At 40.8% G+C, this 21,027-nt stretch overlaps 1 protein-coding gene across 2 annotated transcripts in view; it reads left to right on the forward strand.

Annotated features, from left to right (window-relative positions):
• Nucleotides 1–1,411: 1,411 nt before the first annotated feature.
• The window catches only part of ANAPC4 (anaphase promoting complex subunit 4), a 35,532-nt gene continuing 15,916 nt past the window's right edge, over nt 1,412–21,027 (forward strand). Inside the window, exons 1-15 of one of the 2 annotated variants that reach the window (XM_075930623.2) lie at nt 1,412–1,688; nt 5,525–5,630; nt 10,406–10,538; nt 12,376–12,450; nt 12,592–12,618; nt 12,705–12,749; nt 13,619–13,703; nt 14,617–14,727; nt 15,573–15,656; nt 16,152–16,238; nt 17,143–17,207; nt 17,298–17,340; nt 17,438–17,514; nt 18,007–18,107; nt 18,181–18,232. In XM_075930623.2, the coding sequence (XP_075786738.2) occupies nt 1,581–1,688; nt 5,525–5,630; nt 10,406–10,538; nt 12,376–12,450; nt 12,592–12,618; nt 12,705–12,749; nt 13,619–13,703; nt 14,617–14,727; nt 15,573–15,656; nt 16,152–16,238; nt 17,143–17,207; nt 17,298–17,340; nt 17,438–17,514; nt 18,007–18,107; nt 18,181–18,232 (1,199 nt within the window). In that variant the 5' untranslated portion in view covers nt 1,412–1,580. The remainder of the gene's footprint in view (nt 1,689–5,524; nt 5,631–10,405; nt 10,539–12,375; nt 12,451–12,591; nt 12,619–12,704; nt 12,750–13,618; nt 13,704–14,616; nt 14,728–15,572; nt 15,657–16,151; nt 16,239–17,142; nt 17,208–17,297; nt 17,341–17,437; nt 17,515–18,006; nt 18,108–18,180; nt 18,233–21,027) is intronic. The other variant, XM_075930624.2, reaches the window with a different exon arrangement.

The raw sequence follows: 21,027 nt of genomic DNA on the forward strand, positions 1-21,027 counted from the left end.
CCAGTGCCCATAGGGAGATGGCTTAAAAACCAGCTCTTGCCTCCCCACCCCTTTGCTGCCTCTGTCTCAGAGACAGTGGGGGGGAATGTGTGTAGTTGATAGGATTAACTGACAAACCTAGGCTTATTGGTTAATTGTGTAGTCGATAGAGATGTAAGCAAGTAGTCAGCTACTCACTTTTCCCACCCCCCCGCAAGGTGGGAAAGGTTCGAGCTTTAATTCGAGCTACCTAGTCTGTGCCGCATGTACCCGTGGGCAGGTAGTTCGAACTACGGGGCATTTAAACATGGCGGCGCCCAGGAATGTGCAAATGAAGCCTGGGATATTTAAATCCCGGGCTTCATTTGCAAGTTTGAATGCCTCCATTAGCCACCCTCGTTTGAACTAGGGTGGCAGTGTAGACATACCCTAAGCGAGCACCTGCGGTCACACTCTGATGCATTTGAGCAATATTTCCCAAATTCAAAAGATCTGAGGGTTGGGAAAGAATGGATCCATAGTCCATTTCTTCCTGCCAACAAGGTGTCATCCTTGCCATTGCTGCAAAAGGATCAATTAGTTGATTGAGCTGGCATGTGACAGAGGACTTAAAAGTTTAATTAATTCATCTTCATCTTCCATCCTTCTGGATTAAAATAAAGGATAAATACCCAGAACTCAGCACCCTAGCCCTCAAGGCTTTGCTGCCATTTCCATCTTCATACTTCTGTGAAACACATTTCTCTGGAATGACTGCTACCGAGACCAGACATTGGAATAGGCTTGACGTGAGAAACACACTGGCTGTGTCTAGACGGGCAAGTCTTTCTGCAAAATCATCTGCTTTTGCGGAAAAACGTGCCAGCTGTCTACACTGGCGGCTTGAATTTCCCTGTCAAGTATAAGGCCTCAATTTGGCTAGTGCTCCCAGACTCCTCACCACCCTTCCTCCCCTCCCCCACTGCTGCCCCAGGCTATTGCCTCCAGGCCCTCTACCTTCCACCTCCCTGCAGGCAGGGTAGCCTCAGTCTTCCAAGCTGGTCCGGCAACTATGCAGCTGCAGACTTTCTGGACCTGGAGCTCCAAAAGACCCATAAGCATGCATGGGCTTCACTGTCAGAGCTGACTCCCAGCTACCTTTCCCTTTCCCCCTTAAAGGTACACAGAGGGATTTTCGAACAACTACCCAGGCACCTCAACTCACCCTCATTAGTAACCGCCCCTCGCCGCGCCCGGGAAGGCTGGGGCCGGTGTACCGGGACCCCGAGGGGCAGCGCTGCGGAGCTGCAGCATCTCCCTGCTGCACGCGTTGGGCCGCAGAGGGAATTCCGCGGGGCAGCCCTTTGTGTCGCCCGCCACACGTGAGCTGCGGGGCGCGGCGGCGGCGCAGTGACGAGGCGGGGGCCGCCCCGGAAGGCGGGAGAGCCGGGCGGAGCCGCTTCTCGCGGGGCTGTCGCTGTGCTGCGTGCGGCTGGACGGGCTGTGGGCTCCGGGCGCGGAGCGGGCAGCGGGATGGGGCGCGACGTGGGAAGGGCTTAAGGGGGACGGGGAGGTGAGGGAAGGAGCCCGGCCCGAGCCTGCCGGTGCAGGAGCCCCCCGCCATGCCCGCTTTCCGGCAGGTCGGGGAGAAGCAGCTTCCCCAGGAAATCATCTTCATGGCCTGGTCTCCCAAGAGGGACCTCATCGCCCTTGCCAACAAAGTGGGGGAGGTAAGACGGGGCCGGGGTAACGGGGCAGCTGCAGGGCCCGGCTCAGCGAGCTGGAAACGGCGTGTAAGAAAGGCACCTCCTGGGGGAGCGGGGTTCCCTGGCTGACCGCCCCTCTTCGCCCGCAGCCCTGCTGCCTGCTCCCTCCTCCAGTAGTGCCTAAGGGTTCGCCAGAGGCGGCTTCGCTCTCCCTGCCCCTGCAGCAGCGCTCTCCCTGCGGCTCCCGGGGAAAGAACTCCGGCCAGCTGGGCAGTGCTGGGGGGAGGCTAGCACTGGGCTCCCTCCATCCTCCCTTGTCATTATTGACAGCCAAACGGGCCTCCTTATTCTACACGCCATCTTCAGCCACAGGAATAGTGCACCATAGCATGTGTGAGGGTTTTTTAAGCCTTCACATGAGAATGACTTAGTATCTTGGGTTTACCGTGTTGGCATTCCCAGTGCTGTACAGCTAAGTTAGCCGAGAATTCTGTTCTTTCATGCTGTCTGCATCTGTGCAGGAAAGACCTTGGTTTGTTGTAGCTGCTTAGGGTGTTGCAAAGGCAGAATTTAGTGGGATAGTGCTGTGAAGAATCTGGCACTGTGCTAGAACATGCTGTATTTTAAACAGTGAGCAGACCTGTGTCACCCTAAAGACTAGCAAATATATCATGAGCTTTTGTGGGTAGATCCAACTTCAGATGAGTTGGAGTGGAAATGACAGAATCCAGAGTATATAAACAGGAAAAGCAGTGTTAATAACGGTAATTGAGTCAGGCTGGATCTGTCCCATTCATAGTCAGTATTCTGTCTATTCCTCAAGATCCATAAATCTGGAAATCCTGGATGTTTCATCATCTCACGCAATAGCACCCTTAAACAGGATAATCTGGCTACATTGACTCTTTCCTCACGCTGCATGCTACCAGCACTCCTATCTATCTTTGAGACACCACTGACTTCCTGAAGAAACTACAGAACATCGGTAATCTTCCTGAAAACACTATCCTGGCCACTATGGGTGTAGAAACTCTTTATATTGGTATTCCACATGAGAACAGACTACAAACTGTCAGGAACACTCTGATGATGCCACAATAAACCTGGTGGCTGAGCTATGTGACTTTGTCCTCACCCACAACTGTTTCTGATTTGGGAACAGTTTATACCTTCAAGTCAGTGGCACTGCTGTGGGTACTTGCATGGCCTACAATATGCCAGCATTTTCATGACTGCCTAGAACAATGTTTCCTCAGCTCCCATCCCTTGCCACCTGTCCTCTGTTTATATTACACTGATAACATTTTCATCATATGGACCTTTGGGAAGGAGACCTTTGACGAATTCCACAGGGATTTCAATAATTTCCACCCCACTATCAACTTCAGCCTGGACTAGCCTACACAAGAGATCCACTTTCTTTACACTACAATACAAATAAATGATGTTCACATAAACACCACCGTATACTGGAGACCTACTGACTGCTATTCTTACCTACATTCTTCTAGCTTCCATCCAGGACACATCACACAATCTGTTATCTGCAGCCAAGCCCTAAGGGTACGTCTAGACTACATGCCTCTGGCGACAGAGGCATGTAGATTAGGGTACCGGACATAGTAAAATGAAGCGGCGATTTAAATAATCGCCGCTTCATTTAAATTTACATGGCTGCCGCGCTGAGCCGACAAACAGCTGATCAGCCATGTAAATTTAAATGAAGCCATGTAAATTATTTAAATCGCCGCTTCATTTTACTATGTCCGGTACCCTAATCTACATGCCTCTGTCGCCAGAGGCATGTAGTCTAGACGTACCCTTAGATACAATCAGATCTGCTCCAATCCCACAGACAAACACCTACAAGATATTTATGAAGCATTTTGAAAATTTAAATACCCACCTTGAGAAGTGAGGAAATGTTGATAGAGCCAGACAAGTACCCGGAAGCCACCTTCTTCAAGACAGGCCCAACAAAGAAAATAACACCACTACTGGACATCATCTATATCCCCTAGCTTAGCACGCCCCAGCATTTCATTGATAATCTTTAATCTGTACTGGAAAATGACCCCTCACAGATCTTGGGAGGTAGGCTGATCCTTACCTGGGGGGGATATAGGTGATAAGACAGTCCCCCTCCCAACCTTAAGTAAATACCAACCGCCATACTCCACATCACAGATACACTCACCTAGGAACCTACACCTGCAACAAACCCCGTTGCCACCTTTGTGCACATAGGGATACAAGTGACACCATCGCAGGACCTAACCACGTAAGCCACAACATCAGGGGCTCATACAATTGCACATCGTCTAATATAGTATATGACATCAAGTGCCATCAATGCCTCTTTGCCATGTATATTGGCCAAAGCAGACAGTCTCTGCCACAACAGATTAATGGACATAAATCCAGGAATGGTAGCACACATAATCCTGTAGGGGAACATATTAACCTCCCTGGACATAAAAGCTCATGGTATATTGGTTAGTCTAAGGTGACACAGGACTGTTCATTGTTTTGAAAGTTACAGACTAACACAGATACTTTGCTGCTGTATCTGAGTATCGTTTTCAGTCTTTGATGACTTTGGGGAGCATCCTATTTTCCTAAAGTGCTTTAAAAATTGTTTGCTTTTAATTGTCAGTATTGATTTTCTTCCTGTGTTGTGTTCTCTCACAATTCTGATATTCTTCAGATGTGTTCTGGAAAAGGGAGATTGTTTAAATGTTTAGCCTGTCACCACAAGATTCTGTATTCATCTTGACATTTTTCATGTTCAGATCACTGGGAGGAAAGAGCAAAAAAGCAATAATTGCTGCTGGAGGTGGAGTGGGGATATTGTCTCTGTTTTTACTATAAATGTAGTCCTTTGTCCACAATATAATGTTTTTTATATATTGGGCTAAAATACTTTTGTGATAGGAGACATTTTTCCTTACCTTGTCCTTTTTATTTTGCTTAGCAATCTAAGTAAATGGTAATTCCCAGTAGCTAGCCTGTTTTTTGTGACTTAACAAGTGTGTAAAATTAATTTATATTTAAAATAATTTTAAAACCAATAAAAGCATTGAAAACTGGTTAGTGATGCAGAAGCTGGAACAACATAATGTAGCTCTCAGTTTGTTTCTTGAAGTAATGTAATTCAGAGCTTCTCTTGCCAGTTTGCCATATGCCTTTCCTCATCTTATGGCAGTGCTATCTGCAGATGACTGGTGGGAGGGAGTGTGTGTTCCATCAGAGAAGGGTTTTTTTAATATCTCTGCTCATGCACACGCTCTCTTGCTCTCTCTCTTTTTCTCTGTTTCTGTTTTCCTTAATTCCCTTTCCTTCTCTACAACGTGTTCTTTTTTGTTAAAAAGCTCTTTACGTATCATTGGACCTCTGCGAGGAGGGGAGGAAGGTCCACACACTAAGTCTAAGATTTCCCCACTTCCATTTGAAATTACTCAGGTGACCTACAAATGAAAAAAGATTGAAAATCACTGCTTTACACTTCAGTTTCCTCTTGAAGAGCCTTGACTGTGCATGGGAAGATCAACGGCAATGCTTCCACAATACAGATACTATTTGTGGTGGGAAAGCCTCCCTAAATACCATATTATAATTATTATTCCTATTAGTCAGACTGATTGTAGACTTCTCTCTCAGCCTAAAACCTCTTTTCATTGCTTGTAGTAGACAGTGTGCCCAAGAATAATGTATGCGTAAAATGATTGTTTTCTTTATATGAATAGCTTTCCAGATATGGGTTTTAAGCCTAATAAAAGCATCTTTAGTGGCTGATTTATAAAATATTGTTATAGGGGAAGATGTTAAATTTTCCTACATGTAATCTATCTGCTTTTCAGGTTTTACTTCACCGACTTGCAAACTTTCAACGAGTTTGGAGTTTGCCACCAAATGAAAATACAGGGAAAGAAGTTACAGCCCTCGCTTGGAGACCAGATGGCAAAAGTAATATTAAATACATGATGCTTTTTGCTGCAATAAAAATGGTGTTGGAAACCAATAGATACTTTTAGTAAACACAGCATTACCTAACTTGAAAAGAAAATTCCCACTACACAATGTTAAGAAAAGGGTAGCGTAATTTTATTTAGCAAATAAAATAAGTGGGAAAGTTATTCCTCTGATGAATGATGTGATCTATAAAGAATGGCTACTTTTATAGTGACACTGAAGTGACAGGTGACATTTAAAATAAGATTGCAATTATGGGAATATTATTTTTCAGATTGCATGACATAATATTCAACTCTTAATAGTGCAGAGATGTTTCATATCAATCATCCACGTGCATATGAGCAGAATCTCTTATTATATTACACATTGGGAATGAATTAGTTCAAAAAATGAATGTACAGTAGTCATATAAGTTCTGATCCAAATGTTTCAGTACTTGAATCAAATAGGGATGTGTTCTTGTGAGAATCTTAGAATTATATTATGTTGCAATAAAATATATTTGTTAAATAAACACTGTGTTTCAAATATATTTTGGCACCAAATTTGCTAATACTTGTGTTCATGGTTAGCGTATTTTTTCTCCCATGAGTAACAGTAAGCTAAGTATGGATCTAGGTTAAATATCATAGAATCATAGAATACTAGGACTGGAAGGGACCTCGAGAGGTCATCGCGTCCAGTCCCCTGCCCTCATGGCAGGACCAAATACCCATTGCCCATTGCTTCTTGTTCTGTCCTCAGAGGCCAAGATGAACAAGTTTTCTCCCACCTCCTTATGACACCCTTTTAGATGCTTGAAAATTGCTATCATGTCCCCCCTCAATCTTCTCTTTTCTAAACTAAACAAACCCAATTCTTTCAGCCTTCCTTCATAGGTCATGTTCTCTAGACCTTTAATCGTTCTTGTTGCTCTTCTGTGGACTCTCTCCAATTTCTCCACATCTTTCTTGAAATGCAGTGCCCAGAACTGGACACAATACTCCAACTGAGGCCTAACTAGCACAGAGTAGAGCAGAAGAACGACTTCTCGTGTCTTGCTTACAATATACCTGTTAATGCATCCCAGAATCATGTTTGCTTTCTTTGCAACAGCATCACACTGCTGACTCATATTCAGCTTGTGGTCCACTATAACCCCTAGTTATATACAGATCCCTTTCTGCTGTACTCCTTTCTAGAAAGTCGCTTTCCATTCTGTATGTGTGAAACTGATTGTTCCTTCCTAAGTGGAGCACTTTGCATTTGTCTTTATTAAACGTCATCCTGTTTACCTCAGACCATTTCTCCAATTTGTCCAGATCATTTTGAATTATGACCCTATCCTCCAGAGCAGTTGCAACCCTTCTCAGCTTGGTATCATCTGCAAACTTAATAAGTGTACTTTCTATGCCAATATCTAAATCATTGATGAAGATATTGAACAGAGCCGGTCCCAAAACAGACCCCTGCAGATCCCCACTTGTTATACCTTTACAGCAGGATTGTGAACCATTAATAACTATTCTCTGAGTATGGTTATCCAGCCAGTTATGCACTCACCTTATAGTAGCCCCATCTAAGTTGTATTTGCCTAGTTTATTGATAAGAATATCATGTGAGACCGTATCAAACGCCTTACTAAGTCTAGGTATACCACATCCACTGCTTCTCCCTTATCCACAAAACTTGTTATCCTATCAAAGAAAGCTAGCAGATTGGTTTGACATGATTTGTTCTTTACAGATCCATGCTGGATGTTCCCTGTCACCATGCTACCTTCCAAGTGTTTACCGATGATTTCCTTAATTACTTGCTCCATTATCTTCCCTGGCACAGAAGTTAAATTAACTGGTCTGTAGTTTCATGGGTTGTTCTTATTTCCCTTTTTATAAATGGGCACTATATTTGCCCCTTTTCAGTCTTCTGGAATCTCTCCTGTCTCCCATGATTTTCCAAAGATGATAGCTAGAGGCTCAGATACCTCCTCTATCAGATCCTTGAGTATTCTAGGATGCATTTCATCAGGTATCTAACTTTTCTAGGTGATTTTTAACTTGTTCTTTTTTTATTTTATCTTTTAAACCTACCCCCTTCCCACTAGCATTCACTATGTTAGGCATTCCTTCAGACTTCTTGGTGAAGACCGAAACAAAGAAGTCATTAAGCATCTCTGCCATTTCCAAGTTTCCTGTTACTGTTTCTCCCTCCTCACTGACCAGTGGGCCTACCCTGTCCTTGGTCTTCCTCTTGCTTCTAATGTATTTATAAAAAGTCTTCTTGTTTCCCTTTATTCCCTTTATTCCTTGTTTGCCTATATTCGTTCTTTGTAATTTGTCCTACTTTCCATTTTTTATAGGACTCCTTTTTTATTTTAGATCATGCAAGATCTCATGGTTAAGCCAAGGCAGTCTTTTGCCGTATTTTCTATCTTTCCGACACAGCGGAATAGCTTGCTTTTGGGCCCTTAATAATGTCCCTTTGAAAAACTGCCAACTCTCCTCAGCTGTTTTTCCCCTCAGTCTTGATTCCCATGGGACCTTACCTATCAGCTCTCTGAGCTTACCAAAATCTGCCTTCCTGAAATCCATTGTCTCTATTTTGCTGTTCTCCCTTCTACACTTCCTTAGAATTGTGAACTCTGTGATTTCATGATCACTTTCACCCAAGCTGCCTTCCACTTTCAAATTCTCAACCAGTTCCTCCCTTTTTGTTAGGACCAAATCTAGAACAGCTTTCCCCGGGTAGCTTTTTCAACCTTCTGAAATAAAAAGTTGTCTCCAGTGCAGTCCAAGAACTTATTGGATAGTCTGTGCCCCGCTGTGTTATTTTCCCAATATATATCTGGATAGTTGAAGTCCCCCATCATCACCAAATCTTGGGCTTTGGATGATATTGTTAGTTGTTTAAAAAAAGCCTCATCCACTTCTTCCACCTGGGTAGGTGGCCTTTAATCCCTTTTAGCCTAGCCCAGAGACTCTCAACACTCCTGTCTCCTATGTCCATCTCCACCTCCCTCCAAGTGTGTTCATTTTTAATATATAAGGCAACACCTCCTCCCTTTTTTCCCTGTCTATCCTTCCTGAGCAAGCTGTACCCTTCTATACAAATATTCCAATCGTGTATTATCCCACCAAGTTTCTGTGATGCCAACAGTGTCATAATTGTACTTATTTATTAGCACTTCCAGTTCTTCCTGCTTATTACCCTTACTTCTCGCATTTTTATATAGGCATCTAAGATACTGATTTGAACTTGCCTCCCAATTTTGCACTGACCCTCCTTTCTTTCTGCCATTATAGCCCATGCTCCCTCCCATTTCCGACCCATGTCCCAGGTCTCCATGATCTCCACTTACCTGTGGGCTTTGCTCACCTGTCCCTGTCGAACCTAGTTTAAAGCCCTCCTCACTAGGTTAGCCAGTCTGTGTCCAAATAGGGTCTTCCCCCTCCTCCAAAGGTGAACGCCATTTCTGCCTTGCAGTCCTTCCTGGAATAGCATCCTGTGGTCGAGGAAGCCAAAGCCCTCCTGGCAACAACATCTTTGCAGCCAGGCATTCACCTCCAGGATGCACCTGTCCCTGCCTGGGCCCCTGCCTTTGTCAGGAAGGATCGAAGAGAATACCACCTGCGCTCCAGACTCCTTCACCCGTACTCCCAGAGCCCTGTAGTCACTCTTGATCAGCTCAGTGTCACACCTCGTGGTATCATTCGTGCCCACATGGATGAGCAGCATGGGGTAGTAGTCAGAGGGCCAGCTAATCCTCAACAATGCCTCCATAACATCCCGGCAGGCAGCATACCTCCCGAGATGAAATGTCAGGGCGACAGATGGGCACCTCCATCCCCCTCAGAAGAGAGTTTCCGACAACCACTACCCTACATTTTCTATTTGCAGTGGTGGCAGCAGACCTCCCGGCCTTGGGGGTACGAGGCTTCTCCTTCTCTGTTGTAGGGGATGATTCCTTATCTCCTGTATAAAGAAGAGCATAACGGTTTCCTAGTACCATGGCGGGAGGGTTCGGAGCAGGGGTGGAGCAGTTCCTGCTGCAAGAAGTAACCAGCTGCCAGTGTCCACCCTGAGCCGTCTCCTCCTCCACCAGCGGTGTGCTCGCAGTCCTGTGTAGTGGGACAGCTACCTCAGCTGTCTCCTCATGAACACGGTCCAGGAATTGCTCGTGGATTTGGGTGCTCTTCAACCTAGCCACCTCCTCCTGTAGCTCTCCCACCTGCTGCCTAAGAGATTCCACCAGCAAGCACCTTTCACATTGGATGATCTCCCTAGCCTGGATATCAGTAAGTGGGAATTGCAAGTTACAGGCCCTGCAAAACCACACCAGGATCTGGGTAGAGGCATCCATGCTCAGGTGCTCTGTCTGGCTACAGGTGAAGGTGGAGGAGACAGAAGCAGTGCTGGCCCAGGTGTTGCGGGTCTTCCCGACCATAGTAGGCCTTCCTCTCAAACTCCCTTGTCTGCAGCCCTCTGTCTGCTTTCGCTCTCTGGTCAAAATATGTGTCTTTGCAGGATCAGATCATTTGTCGCATTTGATTCAATATGCCATTTTAAAATAAGAAGGTTGACTTCAAGTCTGCTTTTTAGTAAGATGATTTAAAATTAGAATAGAAAGTAATGGGTTTTTTAAGTACTACAAGTAGAAAGAGAAAATTGTACATAGTATTTGGAGTCAATGACTGAAGAATTTTTACATTTCCTACCTTGTCATATACTTGAAGTAGGTACAATGTTTTATGTGTTGATTGTTTCACATTATTCTGTTACTTCTCTAGTTTTGGCTTTTGGCCTAGCTGATACCAAACGTGTTATCCTGTGTGATGTAGAAAAACCTGAAAGCTTACACTCTTTCTCAGTGGATGCTCCTATTACTTACATGCATTGGATGGAAGTAACTGAAGAAAGCAGGTAGAGCTCTAAAACTTTCTAATTAAATAGTGGAATATACTAGTTAAGCAAAAAACAAAAGAAAAAAATCCTCAACCTAGTAATTTTGTCACACAGCTCAGTCATTAAATAAATCCCCTTTTTTGTTTCTAGTGTAGGTTTTTTACATATTACAGGTATTGATAATAGTGCTGTTCTAGTGCTATAAATTTGATATTTTTGTTTTCTAGTTATAAGAGCAAGAGCATCCATTTATTAATTTATAGGTTATTATAACTTATTTATTTACATATATGAACTAGTATTGACTTGCATAATTGCTGCTTAATTACATAATGGTTCTGTTTTATTAATATCAAACTTATTGCTTTAATCTGCTTCTTTATGCCTGGACAATGGAAGGCGATAAAATATTTTACTCACATTTTCAAAAAGTTTAGTGATTTATTTTTAATTACTTGATGGAAGGCCCAGAGCTTTTGGAAGTGATATCTTCATTATGTTTATATCTCAAGACTCCAGATTGCCCTCACTGTCTGCAAGTGATGTGCCATTAATTGTAAATTGTGCTTCCATTCACTGTATGACAATTGAGTAGATCTGATATGTGCCCTCCATTGTTCCACATGCCATAGGGGATTTCTGTGTCCTCACAAACTCTTCTTCACTGGCTGTATTAAAACCCCAAGACATTCATTATATACAAATTTTGTTTAAAAGGCATTAAGGTTAGGTAAATTCCTAGGTTACCCATTCCTTTCTGAACCAGCAAGGAAATCTTTTAGCCAAGGATTAATGCCTTCATGGCCCATTTCCACACTAGGCATCTTTATATGTAACTTCCTGCAAAATATGTTGTGGGTGTCCTAAGTGTCTCCTTAAAGTATAACACATACTTTTAATTGCAACCTCATGCTTCCACCATAAACACATAACATATTGGACACTTATGGATATATATTAACCTGAAATGAGTTTGTAAAAAAGGCTTTGCTTTACACTGATGAGTCTTTTTGTTGACTTCAATGGGCTTTGGATGTGGCCTATCGACTAATGATAGGAAGTATTTAACACATTTTAGGGCACAAGAAGTCTTTTTGTGTGCGTGTCTGTTTATACACTGTCTAGCACTGTGAGGTCCTGTGCTCCAGATTTTCCTTATTGCTGTAATACAAATAATAATGATGGAAGATTTGAGATGCAAACCACTGAACCACCAGATATAAAACTGTTCTTTCCCTTCTATGTGGGAAACACAAAGCAAGTGGAGAGGATATCAAAACAAAAGAGATCACTCGTTAGTTATCTTGTATTGACATGATTGCATTTTTAAATGTCTGTATTTAGAAAACAAAGGATATGCTTGTGACATTAACAACTCTTTTAACACATGTGATATGTTAAGTCCACATTACTACCTAGCATTTATATACAGGCAGTCCCCGGGTTACATGGATCCAACTTACATCGGATCCCTACTTACAAACAGGGTGAGGCAACCCCGCACTAGCTGCTTCCCCCCAGCAGACTAGGGAGACGCGAAGCTAGCGCCGCCCCCCCCCCCCCCCAGCAGACCAGGGAGACGCGGAGCGGCTTTTCTCAGCAGACACCTCAGCTTGAGAATAAAGGACTGAGGAAAGTGAGGTGTGGGAGAATAAAACTGAGCTCTGGAGAAATGTTTGGCTAGAGTTTCCCCTACAATATGTACCAGTTCCGACTTACATACAAATTCAACTTAAGAACAAACCTACAGTCCCTATCTTATACGTAACCCGGGGACTGCCTGTATAATATATTTAGATTTTTGTAAGTCTGGCAGCAAAGGCAAAGACATTCTTAATCAGTGTTACTTTTTCAGTGTTCTCACTTCATTTTATAATGCTGAGGATGAGTCAAATCTTCTCCTGCCGAAATTACCTGCATTGCCAAAAAAGTAGGTGTTAAATTTCCTAATTTGTTATTTGTCATTTTTCGGGTTTTTACGTTTAATAGTACACAACTGTATTGACATAAATGAGAAGATATTTTTATTGAAAATACTTATTTCTCAAACTTTATTTTGACTTCAATTTAGCTACAGTACTACTGCAAAAATTTTTAGGTAAGAACTGATAACTTTATGTGTCTTTTTACATTCATGCTTATGATTGTGCATGGGTTACCATAATCACATTTTTATATTTTTAGTGAAGAAAAATCAGATGAGATTATGAAGCTCTTGGGAGATATAAGGTAAGTATTGTTCTTTGAAATCTTAAAATAATGGCAACTTTGGATATAAAATAATATGTAACTTTTTTTCTTAATGTTATCTACAAAAGTGGTGTCTCTTGTCAGTTATAAAAGGTAAAGAAGGATTTAATGAAATCAAGTCTTTTTTTTCTGGAGGAGTCCTTTAAGGAGTATAGAAATATTCAGCTCCATCATAGATTCCTTACTCCAAAGAGTTTACAATACAAATGGATAGACAAAGGATGGGAGAGGAAACCTAGGCATAGAAGGATGAAGTGAGTTGGCCAAAGTTTCACAGCAAGTTAGCATTACAGATAAGAATAAATACCAGTCTCTCAGGCCCAGTCCAGCCCATCTGTTGCTGTTGTAGCACCATAGAAGAAGTACCAATAATATTTATTTTCGGTTTTCGTTGCATTTAAAATTGAGTGGAGAAATGCCATTGTGTAACGATTGACCTATTCAGAGTTAAATTAGAGTAAAAGTTGCTGAATATAAAAGAAGTTTTAAAAGAGTAAATATGTTGTCTACCCTTTAGAAAGAAGAAATAGGATGTGTATATAAATCATGTTTATATATCTATACTAATGGCATTGGAGTAAGTAACCTTTTATAGAGCTTTTCATTTCTCTTATTAAACAATATTTTAACATTGTATTTAAGAATTTTGTGTTTTAATGTTAATTATTGTTCATCAAAGTCTGTAGTATGAAGATTACTTTTTAAATATTCTAAGAATAGGTATCCATATGAAATAGAAACAGCCAACTAGTGATTTACAGACTAGGCTTGTCAGAATCCAGTCAAAATGGATTTTTTTCCCTCCAATTTGGACAATTCACTGAGTAATTTCTGTGTCTTGTTATCAGGCTAAATGCCCTTGTCCTGGGAGGCAGTTCTGGATTCATTGAGATTTATGCTTATGGAATGTACAAAATTGCTACAGTAACAGAGGTAAGTGTGGGTTTTTTAATTTTTTTATTTTTAACTTTCTGTATAATTTCTTCCCTTAAAATAAACTTTATTAGTTAAACAAAGTTTTTAATTCACCTTTGGGAGTCTGGAGTAGGGATATTAGATAGCATGTAATTGAATAGTCATGTAACCACATCAAATTTTAGCGGTTACACAACTATTCAATAATCCCTGGGGACAGGACTGGCAGCCAATGTGCTCCTGGCCCCACTCCCAGGGAGCCCTCTGTCACCCCATGCTGCTGCCTCTCTATCCAGCTCCCCACGCAGACCAGCTCTTTCCTGCTGCCCTGCATTGCTGCCTCTCATACAGAGGCAGCAGCATGGGATGGCAGCAGTCGTTGTCAATGGGAGATCCAAGCTCCCAGCAGACAGGGGCAGCCTTTCCTATTCCCTGCCCCTGGGGTGGAGGACGCTGCTTCAGGGAGCCAGTGCAGGGGGGGAATGTGTGTAGTCGACAAATTTAACTGACAAGCCTAGGCTTATCAGTTAATGGAGTATTTGTTTACAGGTTGACATCCCTAGTGTGTTGTATTGCAACTTCAACAGTTCAATATTATGATTCTTAAAATCCAAAGAAAGGGATAGTTCTGTGTTTGTTTTAATTAATATTCTGTCAGGAAAAAAATAAAATCTTGTATCATTCAAAACAAGTTCATTATCTAATACTGATCATCCAAAACAAAATAGTAAGCACACTTCCCCCCCCCCCCATAGCTGAGACTTTTCTTTCAGTTGATATTTACACAGAAATAGAATGCAGTTTCTGTTTGAAATAAGGACATATATTTAGTTCAAAGTTAATGGATCAGTGTAATAATATATCTACTTGTTACCTGTTGGGCTATTGAGAAAATGAAATGCTTTAAAGCCTTTATATTGGACTCTTGCAGGTAGCAGGTTCTTGCCTTGGATTATGCTTGTCTAGTGACTTGAAATCACTGTCAGTCATTACTGAGGTGCAAGTTTCTCCAGATAGTGAACCAGAGATAACATATTTCCAGGTGAGTAAAATGGAGTCATCAAGAGCAAAATAGTGGTGTTTTCTACAACTATTTATTTTTGCTACTTCTATCAAACAATTATAATATATTGCCCTCATTTCTGTTTACGTAATGAAAAAAATATTTCTACATTCTCTCCAAAGGTCATGTCATATTTAATTTTTTTGAAATTTTCTTGTTGACTCAAATTGTTATAATATGTGATTGACGGTGATGAAACTCTGAAGTGTTTTTATATATACTGTCTTCCCTCTACTAAATTAACAACTAAAAGTTTCACTATTTGCTAATATAGTGAGTGAGATTACCAAACCTTTCTATATTGACACAATTTAACAATACTACACTTAAGACCTCAATTGCTGTGTCTATTACATTGCTTCTACCTCAGTCAACACACACACATGCACACAAAACCTAATATCAAATTTTTCAGATGTATAAAAGGATTCATGTAGACAGAGCTTCTTTTGTTTAAAAAAAAAAATGCCAGTACTAGCGTTTTGTCAACCAAGAAAAAAAAAAAGGCAACGGTCCCTCTTTAATTGCCGTCTGTCCCGAGTGGGCCTCCGTCTGGTGCAGAGCAGCTGCTCACTTGAGGGGCTGGCTGGGTCCTGTTTCGGAGGAAAGCAGCGAGTGCTCAAAAAGTGACGGTATGCCATACTGGTGCGAACCGTCACAAAAAATGCAATCACTTGTTGTGTTAAATTTAAAAGAGGGAAAACTTGAAATGGAGAATGGGCTTGTGTAGATTTTGCTTTAGTGCACATGATCAAGTCTACTTTTACAGAAAGTAAAAAGACCATTCATTTGATTATAACTGTTTCTTCCCTTTAATATTACAGCTGGACACCAGTCTGCTATCAGTTTATTTACCTGAGGTAACTCGAATGGCCAGGAAATTTACTCATATTTCAACTCTCCTACAGGTACATTTACATTGTTACAACTTTTTTTTAATGCCACAGTTATTAGAGGCATTTATTTGGATTGGATTATTTAACCCTATTAGGGTACGTCTACACTGCAGCACTATTTCAAGATACTTTTGGTATCTCGACATAGCTATTCCATTCCTTGACAGTGCGCCTGTTACTTCAAAATAAATTTTGGAATAATTGGTGTGCTCATCTGACATCCCCGTAAACCTTTCTCCACGAGGATTAAGGCGCATTTCGGAATAGCAGTTTATTTCAAAATTTGGCGCTTACGAAATAAGCTATTTCAAAATTGACTCGAAATAAGCTATGCACTTTGAGCTAAGAGTAGACACACCCTTAGTATAAAACACTCACTAAGGTATTTAAGTTGATTTTTAAGTTAATAGAGCACAGCTTTAGAAATGTGAAGAGAAGATTCTTATGAGAATATATTTAGTCTGAATATGAAAAAATTCACTGCACTAATTTAAATTTGCATTGCAGTATATAAAGTTGTCATTGACATGTATGTGCGAAGCATGGGAAGAAATATTGATGCAGATGGACTCACGTCTAACCAAATTTGTACAGGTATTGTGTATAAGCATTTATTTGGAGAAGGTAGAGAATGAATAGCTTCTTATTTATATTATATTATTTCATATCTCAGTTCTGTTTCTTTCATGTGTAATGAGCAGCTATCACAGGATTCAGAGGGAAGCTATAGTCCATTAGTAATTAATGTTTGCCAGGTGCTTTGAAGTTGAAAAAGCATTGTTTGAGGGCTCAGTAGTATTATCCTGTGACATTCTAGTCCAGTGATGACTATTGTTAAGTTTTATTGTTTTAATGTATTCATGTTAATGCAGTAGCAATGGCTGTCCACTAGTATAAATATTGGCTGATTGCTTTCTTATTAGATTTGTGTTTTCTAACCCACTGAATATGCTTGTGTTAGAAACTGACTGGCCCCTCCATGAAAGTGTACAACTTGAGCAATATGTTTACACTCTTAATTTCTGAGTGGCTCAAGTTGAATTCTTTTTTTATAAGCAAATAATTTCCTAGCACAGATTCCAATTATCATAACTATTGATCTGCAGAATCTGCACCTTGGTTCATCTCAACTGGCTTTACGTCAAGTAGGAAAAAGTATAGTAGAGTATGTGCAAGTGAGCTATTTATTAAATACTGCTGGAGTGGCTTACATTTTGTAAGTATTTGAAACACACATTTTAAAAATGATTTGGTACCATAGATTCTTAATTAATAAAAATAATGTTCAAAACTCTTATCATTAATGGTATATATGTGAAAGTAGTGAACTTTTTTCCTATTTTAATCATTGAGTTTGCAGTGATCAAGAGTTTCTCTTCTGCGTTCAATGATGTATTTTGTTTCTCTGTATTTTAAATTAGGTATTTAAAATTCTAATGTTGCAAATTGGTAATTAAATAAAAATCATCAGTTTATTTTAGTAATTTATGATTAACAGGAAAAGAACACAACCACTTCTGTACAGGATGAGTTTATGCAGCTGCTCTTGTGGGGCAAAGCAAGGTAAGTGCTGGGGGTTTTATATTTTAGTTTCAACTTTTAAATGTGCATTTAGATTAAAGGAAAACACTTATTTTAATTTTTGTCACTTAGCCTTGAACTTCAAGCACTTTTAATGAACCAACTAACAGTAAAGGTATGATGATATTTACTATATTTAAATGGTCTATTTTAGTATTTTTCATAAGTGTCTTATTAATATACTGTAATAAAGTATGTCTCTTTTCTATCAGGGTTTAAAAAAGCTTGGTCAGTCCATAGAGTCTTCCTACTCCAGTATACAAAAATTAGTCATAAGTCACTTGCAGAGGTATGTCATAGGGTTTGTACAAATCTTAATGAATTACACAAATAAATGTATTAGTAAGTATTTGTTGGAAAGAAACTGAGACCAATAAAAACATAATCACTTCTTGCCACGATCCTACAAAGTTTAGTTTTATTATTTTGTGACATCAGAAAACTATAAAATGTAGCTTGAACATTAACTTTTGTCTCCCTAAAGCACTGAAAGGGAATAAATATTTGATTGATATAACTTATTAGCACTAGAAAAGCTATAGGAAATGTGCTGTATCTGATGTTTAAGAGCTGTGGGGCTCTGATTTAAAAAATAGTGGTAATACATTTGTACAGAATGCTTGCTCTCTGTAAAATGAGGATAGCTATAGTGATTTGAAAGATCTTTACAAAGTAAGCATGAGAAAGTGATTTATGAGTAAGAAATTATTCATGTATAAAATGCTTGTCAGTTAAACAATGAGTCTCCACTTAATTGAGAAATTGTCCTTCTTTGTAATAGTGGTTCTGAGGCACTGTTGTACCATTTGAGTGAATTGAAAGGAATGGCATCATGGAAACAAAAATATGAGTCTCTTGGATTGGATGCAGCAGGAATTGAAGGTACAGTAATTGGCTCACTACTTATCCCGCTAATGTTACTTTTGAAAATTAAAAATGATTGTTCTATTTGCAGATGCTATTACAGCAGTGGGCTCCTTCATCTTGAAAGCAAATGAGCTTCTTCAGTAAGTATTTATTTGGAGAGTTGCAACATAATTTTATTTTCAAATATAAGAATGTAATGCGTAGCTAAACTGAATGTTAGAAAAATCTTCAGCGTCATTTTATGTATAAGAAGAATCCACTGCAGCAACTGTACTATCATCTTCTTTTAGTGTTGCCAGGTGTCGGTTTTTTGCCCGGACGGTTCGTTATTCGTGGCCCCTAGCCGATTAAAAAAAACCAGAAAATACTGGATGGGAGGAGTGCAGGGATTTTTTTTTTTTTTTTTTTGCTTAACAACTTTGGTTGGTCTCCTGTTTTGTTGTTGTTGTTTCCCTCAACCAGTTTTTTTCCTGCCATGTCTGGGATTTTTTGTGAAAGCATCTGGCAACCCAATCTTCTTTATTAAAAACATAATTGAAATGATCAAGTGGAGATAGTGGAGTGATGAATAGGGGAACCAAAGTGGATCATAGCAAAAATAGTAGTATAACTGGTACAATTAAGGCATTTTATTCTATGGTGTGAGTATCAATTTTGTAGACACTAGTATCCTTTGGAAAAAACAGCATGTGATCTTGTAATTGGAGACTACCAGGCTTAGTCTACACTGTAGGGTTTTTGCGTAAAAGTGCGTACAGACTTCAAAGCACATCGCAAAAGCAATGTGCTTTTGCACAAGAGAGTGTCCATACTGCATGGACACTCCTGCGCAAGAAAGCTCTGATGGCCATTCACAGCCTGTGCTTTTTCTGATAGGGGTTTCTTGCGCAAAAACCCCTCCGAAGCATCCACACCTGTCTTTTTGTGCAAGAGCTGTAGCGTAAAAAAGAATTATTCCTCGTGGGGAGAGAATTAACTCTACTGGCAAAAGCCCTCTGTTCTGTCAATTTACTTGTGCAAAAATGCACTTGAGGTGTAGAGACACTGCTGGTTTTTGTGCAAAAACCTTGTAGTGTAGACATAGCCTCAGAGTGTACATGCACAAGAGGCTAAATTGCAGTTACATAGACAACCTTTGTTCTAGCATTTCCTGTCTTTTAAAGGCTTGATTTTGCAACCTTAATAATGGTTAACATGAATCTTTTAACCTAGCTAAATTTGTGGGTAATATTTTATATTGTTTAGTCCACAGTTCATTTTTCAACAAAATTAGTTCTCTTAATGTAATGTAATTTCTAAAGAGCAGAGTAGTTTTAAACTTAGGTATATAGTCCCTGTTAATTTTCCTTTCACATAGTTTGTGTATGTGCAATTTCCTAGGTTATTTAAAAAAACTGAAAAAAGGAGAAATTCCATTAGGTAGCATCATGTTGATACCCACATGGGTCATCAGCAGGTTTGCAACCTTTAGCTCCTCTGCCACTTGAGGTAATGGATTAACAGCAATAGTATGTATGTATGGACTGTATGTTTAATATGTATTAGGGATGTTAAAATGTGGTTAATTAAGTAAACGTGTAGCTGCTGAAAATTTTAAGTTACATTGTTACATATGGGGTAGGCTGTCAGCTCCCTGGGAGCCGGTCATGGCGATCCAGCGAGCCTGTCCCTGCACTGCTGCCTCTGATACAGAGGCAGCAGCATGGGGGTGAGGAGGCAGCTCCTCTGGAGCCAGCTCCCCGTGCATACTGGGAGCCTGCCTGTAACCATGACAGTTAACCAGTGAGCCCAGGTTTATTGGTTAACCATGTACATGGTTATACTTTCATATACCTAGTATGTGTGGGAGCAGAGTGTCAGGCAGGAGCCAGCTGCCACCTTGCGCTGCTGCTTCTGATAAAGCCAGCTCCCTGTGCACTTTGGCTCCCAGGGAATTGGCTGTTGCCCTTATGTGTAACTGCTTAACTGCTGAAATTTGCAGCAGCTAAAATGGTTAGCCAGTTACACTCATTGGATATGGAAGGCTGAGTGGGAGGATTCTCGAAGTATGGAGTGAGGCTTGGCAGGGGGATCCAGGTACAGGGTGTTTGATGAACATGGGAACAGCTCCCCTTACCATGACTGCTCCCCTTGCTGCTCAGGGGTTACGGGTGCAGGAAGCAGGATGCTGAGCTTTCTGGAGCTGGGGGAGGTTTCTGGAGTAGGTTCGACCCAGCCCTGGCCGCTTCTTGTAGGGAAATTCCGTTTCTCCCCCTTACCTCCAGTCCAGCTGGGACTAACAGCTGATCCTGGTTCAGAGTAGGAACCACCAACTGGGATATCCCAAGCCTCATGATAATTTACTTTTCCATCAGCTGTCCTGGGTGCCTGAAATGATATACGTACACTGCTAGGGAGGGTGTCTGACTATTCTTGCTGGTTCCCTTTCCTTTCCTTTCCTTTCAGAAAGTTACTTTTCTGTGGGGAAACAGAACTGTGTGTGGGGGGACAATTTCTGCACACATGCAGTAGCCAGAATTCCCCCAAGAATAGCATTTGAATCAAATGCTTCCTTCTCCACACTGTTCAAATGTTGATAGGAGGATTGTTGAGAGCACAGCAAGATAAATTTCCCTACTTTCAGCTCCAGTACTTTGCTCTGAGCTGCTAGGAGCAGGAATTACAAAAAATTCTAACTTCACCCCTATAGCCTGGAAGAAGTATGCTCCACTGCCCTATGGGGTTAGTACATGTACAGACCTATTGTCTGTAGGAGTTTTGAGGCATAGTACATTCTCAGTGAGGATGAAATCTTCAGAGATTTTAGTTAGGGTTTAGCAAATCTCTACAGAGCATTTGTGAGCCGTGATCCTTCTCCCCCAAAAAAGTTTAATAATTTGGAAAAATACGGGGTGAATTCTCATGCAGACAGAAAAAGGCACACCCCAGCCACAAG

The sequence above is a fragment of the Pelodiscus sinensis genome, chromosome 4 (assembly GCF_052426305.1).
Source record: "Pelodiscus sinensis isolate ZL-2025 chromosome 4, ASM5242630v1, whole genome shotgun sequence".
NCBI lineage: Eukaryota > Metazoa > Chordata > Testudines > Trionychidae > Pelodiscus > Pelodiscus sinensis.